Genomic DNA, 13,010 nt, shown 5'->3' with positions numbered 1-13,010 from the left:
ACGTGTGCTTAGAAGGCAGCTGGTTTCAACCTCTTATTCCTCATATACCCTATGGAAATACTTCCTCTGTACAGCTGTAGCACTTAACTCTGATTTCCATTGCTGTGCAGTGAGCAAGCACCCAAAGCAGCCTTTCCTGCTTCTGCATCACGGGCAAGTGGCAGAGTTTGATGTCATTTTCAAACCCACCCTGGCTCAACGTCTGGAAGGGAGGATTTGTGTGTCAGTGGTGAACATCTACTCTAACAAGACCCAAATAGAGCTGGTGGGTGAAGGCCACGAGGATGAATTCACCCTCGATGGACTAGAGGAAGACACAAAGGAGAGGAACGCTGAGAGCAGTGTGAAGAAAGACATCATTGATGGTAAGAGAGGAGAGGCTGCCAAGCTGGAGCAAGGAAGAGGAAAATGTCTGATCACGTGTGTCCTCTCTCTAGCCAGGCCTGGCTGTCACCCACTGGACTTGGTGGCCTGTGGGTGTGTGCAGAGCAGTGTGTGCTGTGCTGCATGTCGCTGGCTTAGGGATGTGTCAGGGTGTTTCCCTGAAAGTGGTGGGATGGGGAGCTGTCTGGGGAGCTCTGTCCCAGAGGGAGGAAGGCTTGGAGCAAGGAAGCATTGGACATACAGGTGTCTGTGCCCGTGAGGGGAGCGGGTGGACCTCACTGCATGCTGAGATCCCTTGCTCTCCTCCTTAACAGCTGTCAGAGCAAATCACATCCAGTTTGGGAACTGTCATATTGGGAAGCACTGCCGCAGGACCTTCACCATCACCAACCGCACCCGTACGAAGGTCCTGCGCTTTGAGTGGGAGGCAGATGCCCCATTCCAGTTCTCCCCGAAGGTGAGTGTGGACTGCTCTGCCTTTTCCCCATTTCTCAAGCCCTGCCCTGGTGTACCCAGGAGCTGGCAGGGAGTCCTCACGTACCAGTGATAGCCCATTCCAGTGCCACATAGGAGATGTAGTCCCTGGCTTGTCTGGGCCAAGGCTGCCAGCCTTGCAGAAAATGCTCCATGTTATGGGAGGTGGCACCTTCTGTTCATACTTTTGTCTATCAAACTTCACATAAATCCACGCTGAGGTGCAGATTCCTGGCACAGCTGCTCACCGCATCCGTACCTTTTGCTGTCAGTACTGGTCTTGGCAGTGCTCCCAGTTTGGTCTTGACTCCCTGATTCTCCCTAGGTGGGACACCTCCATCCTGGCTGTGCCAAGAGCATCACAGTGACCTTGAAATCAGATGTCCCAGCCACCTTCAGGAGGCATCTTGTGAAATGTAAGGTGGCCGAGATCAACTTTGAGCTGCCACAAACGAAGGTCGAGGACTGGGACGATGGAATGCGTGTTGTCACGTGGAAGGATACCACCAGGAAACTCCCAGGAGCCAGATGGCCTATAAAAGAGAGGGTAAGAAGCAAAAAAACCAGCAAAAAAAGCCAACCCAGCTTTTACAAAAAGAGACACCATAACACCACCACTGCTGGCTGAGCAGCTCCTGCTTCCTCTGGACGCTGGACAGCCGTGAGGTTCACCAGCAGTGCATTCTAGGGGAGAGGTGGATGCACAGTGACCAGATACACTCACACAAGGGGGGGAAGCCTTTTGACAAGAGACTTTTAGCCACACACAAGCTATCAGTCTGTGCCACAAGCACAAGTGTTGCAGCCCGTGTTGAATGGGAGACAATGTTTTATGATTCTATCCCATTTTATGGTGTTAGCAATCTCTTCATCCAATTCGGTGCCTTTTCACCAACAAGGAGTTAAGTCTGCTGCACTCTGTCTCTTCTTTTGAAGTGAAGTACAAACACTCTTCTGCATATGCTGGTGAGCTCCAAGTTCTGTCTGCATGGATACCAGAGATTTTGGTTGTGATCTCTGTATTGTGTGGCATATCTCATCATGGAGTAGCCCAGGCACTATATGACAGTATGGAGGAGTCTGGAAAAGGATCATCTCCAGAAACCCTTGCTTTTACTGTCATCATTGCCAAACACACTCATCTTGGGTGAAGGTTCTTTCTGAGTTTCTGGACCATTCTAAGGCCTCTAAACCATCCTCTTTTCTATCAGAACATCTGCAGTTGGAGACTTTCCTGGTGAGATCTTTCACATCCCAAAATACCCAACCCCAGCCCCCAGCAGTGTGGCTGCTGCTCCACACATGACATCTGGAGAGCACTTGCTCCTAAGACAAGAAGAAAAAGGTGCTTTCTAGAACTCTTCAGTCTTGGGGTTCTCCATCCACAGAGCTCCAGCAGGGGAACTTAACCCTAATTTTGAGACCTGCTGGATTTATAGGGAACCAGGAAAAAAGTCAGTCCCTCTACAAGGTTGAAGTACAGGGACTGGGACACAGCTATAGCCTTCATGGGTATATTAACAGCTGTGGTGGGGACTGCTTTGGTCAGTGGGTAGAAACAAATACTGTAGCAGAACAGCCCCCATTTGGTCATCTTTCCAGGGAAGTAAAAGTGAATGGTCCTTTCTAGTCCCTCTAGGAGGCTGATCTTGGAGGCCAAAAGATTCCCTTCTCAGCCTGGCTTTCTGGGCTCTGCTCAGTGATTCTTCCCTCCTCTGTTCCCAGGTGCTCGAGGCAGTCCCAGAACCGGCTCACACTGTGGTGGAGGAGAGCAGCCGTGAGGCCGAGGTGTACCTCAGTGCCCTTGTTGCCTACGCCGAGTTCGAACTGAGCACAGCCGTGGTTCAGTTCAAGGATACCTTCCCCTTCCAGACAAGGACGGCCACGTGAGTGCTGGAGGCCAGGCAGGGCCCTGTGAACAGGAGCTGCCTTTGCCCAGGGCTGGCTGACCCCATGCCTGCTTCCCAAAACTCTACCCCAGCCAAAATCAGCACAGGCCCCTCTACGTGTACGCAAAGCCAAGCAGGAGATGGTGGTCAGGAGAGGTTCAATGCTGCCATGCCTTTCTGCTGAGAACAGCCGTGGGTTTGCTTTCACTGCATGTCCCCTGTCCTCATCTGCTCAAGAATAAGTTTGCAGTCAAACCAAGACCTAAAGTCCAGAGTAAGCCCCTTAGCTTCGACATCCTGGGCACCGTGTTGGCCCTTTCCTCTTAAACTTCCAGACTTTGAAATACTTTTTTGGGCCACCCAGGACAGCAGTCTGAGCATGGCAGGATTTTTTTTGCCTGGGGAAGAAGATGCTCCTCAGCAGAAAGTGGTACCAGGAGTCCATCAGACAATGTTGCTGTGCCATTTGCTTTATATTTATTGGATGTTTTCTTTTTATTTCTCCTCCTTGCTTTTCAGTTTCACGATGCACAACACAGGAAAGGTAGCCCTGGAATACTCCTGGGAGAAAGTCGGAGATAGTGAAGAAGCAGTGATGAAGCCATACTCAAAGACTCTGATGTGTAAGGGCATTTCACTTGGTAGCTGAGGGCCTGGGGAGAAGACCCTGCCCCTTCACCCCAAAACATTAATTGCTTTTTCACCCTTGTCCACACGTCCACTTTCATCAGCATCCTCCCAACTGCAGCTGGAGAGTTTTCTCCTTGCCCCCCGCTGCCTTTCAGCCCTTCTGTTCTTGCTCTGCCACTTCTGCTCTGCAAAGGAGCTGAGCTGGGCTCTGGGGAGAGCCACGTGCTGGGTCAGGACTGGGAAGGGGGACATCAGGTCATCTCTCTGGGAAATGTGAGACTGGGAAAAACAATGGTGTAATGAGTGAGCTGCCCTGCGGCCACTGTCTGTGTGCAGTTCCCCACCCCAGGGCAAGTGCAAAGTCACTGTCTAAAACCAACCCTCCTGTTTTGGCATGGCAGTGTGTGCTGCAGGCAGAGACCCTGCTCCCAGATGCTCTATTTCCTGCTGAAGGTACTTGTCCAGAGATGCTCCAAGTGCATCCCAGCTCTCTTCTACCCACCTGCAGCAGGAGGCAGAGTTGCTGGGAGCATAGGATTTTGTATTTGAAAGATGTCCTCTTCCTCTCTGCAGGCAAGTTCCTCTCCTCTAATATCATAAGGCATTGCAGAAAGCTGATGCATCGTTTCTGGAGGAAGCAGGAGCATCCCTCTGAGGTGCGGGAGCAACAGCGGGAGCAACAGCAGGAGCGACAGCGTCTTGCCAAGCTGCTTGCCAAGCAGCAGCAGGATTCCAAGGAGGAGGAGGAGCAGGATTCCAAGGAGCAGGATTTCGAGGAGCAGCAGCAGGATCCCAAGGAGGAGGATTCCAAAAAGAAAGATTTCGAGGAGGAGGAGGAGCAGGATTTCGACAAGGAGGAGGAGCAGGATTTCGAGGAGCAGCAGCAGGATCCCGAGGAGGAGGATTCGAAAAAGGAAGATTTCGAGGAGGATGAGGAGCAGTATTTGCAGGAGCAGCAAGAGGATTCTGAGCAGCTGCAGCAGGATTTCCAGGAGGAGCAGCAGGAGCAGTCGGAGCAGCAGCAGCCTTGCGAGCAGCAGAAGCAGCTATGCCTCTCGAGGCAAAAGCACCTCTCTCTGCAGCATGCTGGTTCCTCCCTGAAAGTCTTCCCAGATGTCGTCCATGACCTGTTCTCTATCCACCCCTCCCAGGGCACCATCGCTCCTGGCCAGAAGCAGACTTTTCACATGCTGTTCTCCCCAGAGTGCGCAGGGAAGTTTGAGACCACCCTGTTGTGCAGGTGGGAAATGTCTGGGCACTTGCCAACTCATGCTACTGATGGGTATCACTGAATCACAGGGTGGGACAGGTTGGAAGGGACCCCAGTAGGTCATCTGGTCCCGCTTCCCTGCTCAAGCAGGGTCATCCCAGAGCACATGGCACACGGTTGTGTCCAGAGGGCTCTGGAATAATTCCAGTGAGGGACACTCCACACCCTCACTGGGCAACCTGTCACCTGCACAGGAAAGAGGTTCTTTTTCAGGTTCAGGTGGAACTTCTGTTCAGGTTCTGCCCATTGCCTCTTGTCCTGTTGCTGGGTGCCACCAAGCACAGCCTGGTTCATCCCCCTAATGCTCTCCCTTCAGTCCCTCTGACTGGGATGGGAGGGTGGGCCTGGAGACAAGCAGCCCCAGGGAGGCCGCATAAATACCTACATACAGGAGCACAGAAAGATCATCATCTGGCCTTGGTAAAAGCAAGTAGGGAGACACTGGGAAAAGACACTGTATTGAACATTAAGCTCCTGGAGGGTTGCAAAATCTGGAATGAGAGATCCAGAATGGCTGTCAAGGAACCAGCCAGTCCCTAGCTCTGCTTCCTTTTGGGACAAGCAAGGCCTGCTTCTCTACGCAGAACACAGTGTCCTGCAGTTGGTCCCCAGGCACTTAACTGGTCATATTTCTGCCCTTCCACTTCTGAAGCCTCCACGCAGCGAGTGCAGCTGTTTACTTTGCTGCTCACTGCTTGCACAGAGAGAGGATACAACACTGTGTGCTCTGCAAGGAGACAGAAAAACAGTTGGCTGGAAGTGTTTGTCTGGCTAATACCAGTGCCTTTCTTCCTAGGATTCCTAACCTGAAGCCAACTCAGAAGAAAGCACAGGTGATTGTGAAAGGCAGAGCCCAGGATCAGACAGAGAAAAGCAAAGGACCCAAAAAGCAGGTGCACTGGAAACCAACACCTCCATGACAGCATCTGTGCAGCTGGAGCAACCGGAAGGAGCTGGCAACATCATGGCTTATGCTGCTGATGGTCTCCCACCCTTCACCAGAGACCTCTGCGGCCACCCTTCCAAGCTCCAGTGAAAAACTCTTTGCTTTCAACTACCTATTGATGACTTCTTCAATGTATTGTTAATAAACGGTTAAAGCATCAAATTAACTGTCAGCTTGTCTTGGTTTGAAAGACAGGTGTCTGTGAGACCTCCCTGGAATGGAGAGCATGACCCCCTTCCCTCCAAATCATTATAACTTTGAAATTAAGAGGCTTTCAGGCAAAAATATGGAAAAAGGAATAACGGTTCTTTACTAGTATGTATAGCAATGCAAACAAACAACAACATGGGCAGCAACAACAAACAGGAGCAGAACCTCTTCTAGCCGCAGGCCCTTTCCCCTCGGTGCAGCTCTGCTCGCGGCCACCAGGGGTGCTGGTGGCTCCCGGCTGGGCAGGGTGGGTGCGAGGTTCTCCCGCACCTGCAGGGGGCGCTGTGGCGCCAGCTCGGCCATCTTTCTCCTCATGGACAACGGCGGACACGCCGGTGGAAGGGATGGAAAAGGGGCTTGCTTTACAACTCACAGGGCAGCCAGTCCCGATGCCCCTGCGAATAGCGAAATCAGCTGTAGCAGCAACCTTGGAAGCAGCAAGCTGGAACAGCAGGGACAAGCAAAGTCCCAGAGCAGTAAACAAGATACACCAGAAACTCCACAGAAGCGCCACAGCGGTAGCTGGAACCACGGGGCATTCCGGCAGGCAGGGACTGCAGGGCCACAGTGTAGCAAAAAACGCCAGAGCAATAGCAGAGGCATGGCGGGGCTGGGCAGCAGCAGCCCAGCTCCTGAACGTGGCTGGGAGAGGCTCCCCTGGAGGGGAAAAGGGCCCTGGGTCCCGGGGTTTCCCCTGAGGCATCTGAGCAGATGGTGAAAGGGCCCCCTCTAGTGAGGTAGGGTGTTAGAAAGGCTCCAGTACAATGGCTGCTACCACAAGCAGAGCTGCACCAGTAGTCGGGGTGCCAGGAGGAATTGTGCTTCAGTGCCGGTGCCCTCTGAGGTGGCCTTAACTCCTTCATAGGCAGCCAAGATCTCCTTCTCTGTTGGGGTGTAGTTGGCTTCAGACCTTCTGTAACTTTGGCTCCAGAATCCCAGTGGTCAGCCCTGAGTCTCACCAGGCACCTTCTGCCAAAGGCTCCTGTAGATACAGAAATGCTGCTAGCAAAGATTTTCTTGCTATTTTCTAAGTCCATGAGAGACTTTTCTCTCTCACAGGAGCGGTAGTAGAGTATGTAAACCACCAAGCCACCAAGCCACCTTGAAAAGTCTTGTTTATGGTATAGTAGAAAAATATTTTGACAATGGATGCTTTAGGATTTTAGCCGATCACCCCAAGGGGTGGCTGATCCTTTGTCCAATTAGACTATGAAGAAAAAAGTCTATAAAAGAGTTCGTAAAATAATCAATCAATCTTGCTGCACAACTCCTGCCTGCTGGATCTTCTCGCCTCCTCCTCCCTTATGGCTGCGGGACACGGTGCTATACCGTAGGGCCCAGGCCTTCGGTAATATTTGGTGCTGCCCGACGTGATTTGCACTCTCTGACGTGTCCTGCTGCTGCGAGCCAAGCCGAATTTCTCTAGAGGTACGCTGTTCCCCTTCCCCCCCGAGACTGGGAGGTCCGACAGGACTGAGAAATGGCGAACAGCGGCTCACAAACCGACGCTGCGGTCATGGCCTGGAAAGGTGTGTTTAGTATATTGCAAACCTCCATTCCTGAAAACTCAGTTCAGGAATTATTAGATTGGGCTACCTTAAAAGGGATTTCCAGGGACAGAGATACAGCCCTGGACTTTGCCTTATGGCAGGAGCTTGGCTGTGCTGTCCGGCACGAACTCCTGTTTGGGGATCCATCAGTGTTAGAATTATACCAGACCTGGCGTTTGTTATTTATTCTGCTGACGGACCTCGACTGTGGCAGCAGAGCTGGCTCGCCTATTTTGGTGATGAGTGACAGAGGAATGTCTGAGGGGGACCCCGCTGAGCAGGCTTCCGGAGCAAAGGATGGTGGATCCAGAAAAAATCCCCCGGCTCCACAGGCAGACCTGCGCCGCCTCACCCTGCACAATCGCAGGACTCTGCGACCCCCAGGGACCCCGCGCCAGCAGAGGCAGGGGTGTCGGGGCAGCAGGAGGGTGCACAGCCTGCCTTGAAACTCAGCTTGGCGGCAGCCATGGCTTATCCAGGGCCGCGAATTAGCGGCTTAGTGAATTGGACCCCCAGAGTGGCTCCTAGCCTGTCTGCGTATGCACCAACAGAGCCAAAATCGCCCGGATGTCCCTTCTTAGCCGGCGTAGCCCCAGGCGTGACTGCACCTAGACTGCCTGGGTGTGGTCCACTGCCCTCCTTGGCGCTGGACTGTTCTGCACCGCTGAAGAACCGAGCCATCGACCTTTTAAGACAGCATCTGGCTTTGCTGATAGAGCTACCAAACATATCCCGGCAGCTGGGAGAATTGCTCAGCCTGCAAAAACAGCTGCTGCTGATAACAGAAGCACCCCGCTGTGCGGGGTGCACCGGGCCCGTGCCGCCAGCGCCGCCCGCGGGAGCCGCGGCTCCAAACCAGGAAGCGGCGGCAGCTGCAGAGCGGCGGCCAGGGACAGCGGCACCAAGCGCGGATGGGGAGTGAGAAAGAGCAGCAGTTTCGGCAGCGGCACCGAACGTGGCTGGGGACCGAGAAACAGCAGCGGTTTTGGCAGCAGCACTGAACACGGCTGGGGAGTGAGTGATGAGCGCGGCGCCGGGCGCGGCTGCAGTGCAAGGGCCAGCACAAGGGCGGAATGCTGCCGCGGAGCAAGAGATGAGCATGGCGCCAGGCGCGGCTGTAGCCCCAGAGATGGCAGCAGCAGCTCCAGTACTGGTTCGGTTGGGACTGGCCGAGACAGCCTGTGCTAGTTTGAAAACAAACCAGTGAGAGGCACCAAGTCAGAATAACAATTTAATGGAAAATAAAGGAAAGGAAAAGAAAGTAAAAGAAAACACTGACAGAGTCAAGATACAACCTGAGTCCCTGTTAGGCAGGGTGGTGGTAGCAGTCCTCTGAAGTGGTGATCCTGTGGTAGAAGGGGTCTGCTCTTCCTCAGAAAGTCCAGCGGTGGCTGTGTAGCTCCTGTCCTCTGGAAATCCAGTGGAAAGAGTGTCTCTGGTGCTCAGAGTCCCAGATTATATCCACAATGGGATGCTTGGTTCCTCCCTCTGGGTGGAGCATCTCACAATAGGGTAATGAGTCATGAGGCCAAGTGTTGGTTAGGCTCATTAACAGAAGACAGTCCGGAGGGAGTTATCTCTGAGTCATGCGGCAGGACAATGATGGGCCATTAACAGCAAGATAGTCTGGGGGGAGGAGGCAAGGAAACACTGCCCCACCTGATTTCCACTGCTCATGAGGATGGTAATAGAATACACCTCAACCCAGGACATTATCCACCCCTTATTCTATTACCATCTACATCATCCCAAATCAATACCTTCTTTAAACTCTACACACACACATACATATATATATATATATATATACACATACATAAATACATCCATATATATATACACACATATACAATGAAACCCTACACACTGTTCTCACCTAAGATTAGGTCTCCCTGTGGTACAGAACGGGTTTCCCCATCTTTCTGCATTACCCACCAAGTGCAACCAGGTCCTTGAGCAAAGACAATCCCACAGATGGGTTTGCCTTTGCCTGAGGTGGGATTAATCCAAACAGTCTTTCCTAAAATACCTCTCAGGTGTACCACAGGGACTCTATCTCCATCCACTGTGTGCAAGGGTTCAGACTCGGCAGGACCAGCTCGATTGATGGACCCTCGGGTATTGACCATCCAGGTGGCCTTCGCTAAGTTCACTTCCCAATTTTTGAAGGTCCCCCCACCAAGTGCCTTTAGGGTGGTTTTAAGTAGTCCATTGCAGCGTTCAACTTTTCCGGCAGCTGGTGCGTGATAAGGAATATGATATATCCATTCGATACCATGTTCTCTGGCCCAGGTGTTGATGAGGCTGTTCTTAAAATGAGTCCTGTTGTCTGACTCGATCCTGTCAGGGGTGCCATGTCTCCACAGGACTTGCTTTTCCAGGCCCAAGATGGTGTTCCGGGCTGTAGCATGAGGCACAGGGTAGGTCTCCAGCCATCCAGTGGTTGCTTCAACCATGGTCAACATGTAGTGCTTGCCTTGGCGGGTTTGGGGAAGGGTGATGTAATCAACTTGCCAGGCTTCCCCATACCTGTACTTTGACCATCGTCCACCGTACCACAGAGGCTTCGCCCCACTTGGCCTGTTTGATTGCAGCACAGGTCTCACAACCTGTGGATGACCTGTGAGATGCTGTCCATGGTAAGGTCCACCCCTCGGTCACGGGCCCATCGGTATGTTGCATCTCTCCCCTGATGACCAGAGGCATCATGGGCCCAACGAGCTAGGAATACTTCTCCCTTGTGCTGCCAGTCCAGATCCACCTGTGATACTTTCACCTTGGCAGCTCGGTCCACCTGCTCGTTGTTGTGATGTTCTTCATTAGCCCGACTCTTGGGTATGTGCGCATCCATGTGTCGAACCTTCACAGTCAGCTTCTCTACTCGGGCGGCGATGTCCTGCCAAATCTCAGCGGCCCAGATGGGTTTCCCTCTGCGCTGCCAGTTGGCTTTTCTCCAGCGAACCAGCCATCCCCACAGAGCATTAGCTACCATCCACGAGTCAGTGTAGAGATAGAGCCTCGGCCACTTCTCTCATTCAGCAATATCCAAAGCCAGCTGGACGGCTTTAAGCTCTGCAACCCGACTCGATCCACCTTGTCCCTCGGTAGCTTGTGCAACTCGTCGTGTGGGGCTCCACACTGCAGCTTTCCACTTCCGGTTTGCGCCTACAATTCGGCAGGAACCATCAGTGAAGAGGGCATAACGTCTTTCAGTCTCCGGTAGCTCATTATATGGTGGGGCTTCCTCAGCACGAGTCACTTGCTCTTCCTCTTCTTCAGAAGATAACCCAAAGGTCTCACCTTCAGGCCAGTTTGTTGTAATTTCCAGAATCCCAGGGCGATTCGGGTTTCCAATACGGGCACGCTGTGTGATGAGAGCAATCCATTTGCTCCATGTGGTGTCGGTGGCGTGATGCGTGAAAGGAACCTTTCCCTTGAACATCCACCCCAGCACCGGTAGTCAGGGTGCCAGGAGGAGTTGGGCCTCTGTGCCAATTACCTCTGAGGCAGCTTGGACTCCTTCATAGGCGGCCAAGATTTCCTTCTCTGTGGAAGTGTAGTTGGCTTCAGACCCTCTGTAGCTTCGGCTCCAGAATCCCAGTGGTCGGCCCCGAGTCTCACCAGGCACCTTCTGCCAGAGGCTCCAGGACAGACCATGGCTCCCGGCTGCAGAGTAGAGAACGTTCTTCACCTCTGGTCCTGTCCTGACTGGGCATGAGCAATTTCCTGCTTGATCTGGGCAAAGGCTTGCTGCTGTTCAGGGCCCCAGTGGAAATCGTTCTTCTTGCGGGTAACCAGGTAGAGAGGGCTCACAATCTGGCTGTACTCAGGAATGTGCATTCTCCAAAAACCTATGGCGCCGAGGAAAGCTTGTGTTTCCTTCTTGCTGGTCGGTGGAGACATTGCAGTGATCTTATTGATGACCTTGGTGGGAATCTGACGTCGTCCATCTTGCCACTTTACTCCCAGGAACTGGATCTCTCGGGCAGGTCCCTTGACTTTGCTCCTTTTGATGGCAAAGCCGGCTTCCAGGAGAATCTGGATGATTTTCTCTCCTTTCTCAAATACTTCCTTTGCTGCGTTTCCCCACACAATGATGTCATAGATGTATTGCAGATGTTCTGGAGCCTCACCCTTTTCCAGTGCAGTCTGGATCGGTCCATGGCAAATGGTGGGACTGTGCTTCCACCCCTGGAGCAAGTCGGTTCCAGGTGTATTGCACACCCTTCCAGGTGAAAGCAAACTGGGGCCTGCATTCTGCTGCCAAAGGAATGGAGAAGAAGGCGTTGGCAATGTCAGTAGTGGAGTACCACTTCGCTGCTTTGGACTCCAGCTCGTACTGAAGTTCCAACATGTCCGGCACAGCAGCACTCAATGGTGGCGTGACCTCATTCAGGCCACGGTAATCCACTGTCAGTCTCCATTCTCCGTGTTGGGGTTTTTAGTTTAGTCCTAGTTTTTTTTCTGTTAAAGGAATTTTTTCCCATAGCATGTTGCTAGGAGATAAATGGCCATACTTGAGAGGAGATAGCCATACTTAAGAAAGACAAAAGGGCCCGGCCAGGCTTTTGTTCTCACCTGGCGGGCAGTTCAGTTCGTTCTCAGCGTCTGGAGGGAGAAGGTGCAGAGAGAGGAGCTGCTGGTTCCCGTTTTCGGCGTCTTTCCTTTCTGCTGGGAACAACACCGGGGATCCCAAAGCTGCTTTCCCTGCCCTGCTGGAGGCTGGGCTGCGGCCGCCTTACTCCGCTGCTGCTTCGAGCCTTCGCTACGCTATAGCCGTGCTTACCCTGCCTGCCTGGAGCCCCGGGGGGTTCCCCTTTTGGATACATCTCGTCTGCCACCCGGGATTTGTGTTTGTGCCTGCCGCTCCAGCCTACCAGTCCAGCCTGCTGTTTCCGGGAACCCGGGACCAGCTGCCCACCGGTTTGTGAAGCTCCTTTGTTCCACCCTTCCCCGGGATCCCAGGGCACCAAAGCAGCCGCGTGTTCCCCGAGCTCGCTCCGGAGCGCCCCCTGCAGCCGCGGGGGAACCATCGCACCTGCCCTGCTCACCGGGAGCCGCCAGCGATCCCTGTCGGCTGCGAGCGGAACTGCACCCAAGGGGAAATAGCCTGACAGCCGAGAAGGCTGGGACTGGGTTTGTGTTTGCTGTTACTGTCAGAGTTGTTGTTGTTTTGTTCGACTGGTTATATATCTACCTATCTATCTATATATATATATATATAGTAAAGAACTGTTATTCCTATTTCCCACATCTTTGCCTAAAGACCCTTGATTCCAAAATCATAACTCAGAGGGAAAGGGGTTACATCTGCCACTCCAAGGGAGGCTTCTGCCTTCCTTAGCAGACACCTGTCTTTCAAACCGAGATAGATCTTGGCGCCCAACGTGGGGCCTGAGGGCATTAAGAGAGAGAGGTGAAAAAGGAATAACAGTTCCTGGATAACTTAATTTGGTGTGTTGGATATAGGAACCTTGGTAGGCAGCACTATGTGGTCTACTTTGCCCTGGTTCGGGTGGCATGTGGCCGTGGCTATATTCTTCCCCTTTGCAGCCCCCTACTTGAATATGGGTCCTCTCACTAAGGCTACCATTGCTGTTATCCAGCTTGTGCTGTGGGTCGAGAAGGTGAGGAATTCATGGGTTTTTAACTTCCTC

General features: G+C 52.8%; 1 protein-coding gene across 1 annotated transcript in view; it reads left to right on the top strand.

Moving 5' to 3' along the window:
* LOC138112188 (hydrocephalus-inducing protein homolog) overlaps positions 1-5,730 on the top strand; it is a 78,867-nt gene extending 73,137 nt beyond the window's left edge. The window contains exons 60-66 of the mRNA XM_069018887.1: positions 111-365; positions 699-841; positions 1,184-1,405; positions 2,584-2,744; positions 3,267-3,370; positions 3,951-4,617; positions 5,444-5,730. Of these exons, the coding sequence (XP_068874988.1) occupies positions 111-365; positions 699-841; positions 1,184-1,405; positions 2,584-2,744; positions 3,267-3,370; positions 3,951-4,617; positions 5,444-5,567 (1,676 nt within the window). The 3' untranslated portion in view covers positions 5,568-5,730. The remainder of the gene's footprint in view (positions 1-110; positions 366-698; positions 842-1,183; positions 1,406-2,583; positions 2,745-3,266; positions 3,371-3,950; positions 4,618-5,443) is intronic.
* The last annotated feature ends 7,280 nt before the right edge of the window (positions 5,731-13,010 follow it).

The sequence above is a fragment of the Aphelocoma coerulescens genome, chromosome 6 (assembly GCF_041296385.1).
Source record: "Aphelocoma coerulescens isolate FSJ_1873_10779 chromosome 6, UR_Acoe_1.0, whole genome shotgun sequence".
Taxonomy (NCBI): Eukaryota; Metazoa; Chordata; class Aves; order Passeriformes; family Corvidae; genus Aphelocoma; species Aphelocoma coerulescens.
The sequence above is the reverse complement of the archived record's forward strand: the minus strand, read 5'-3'. Positions and strand labels throughout refer to the sequence as shown.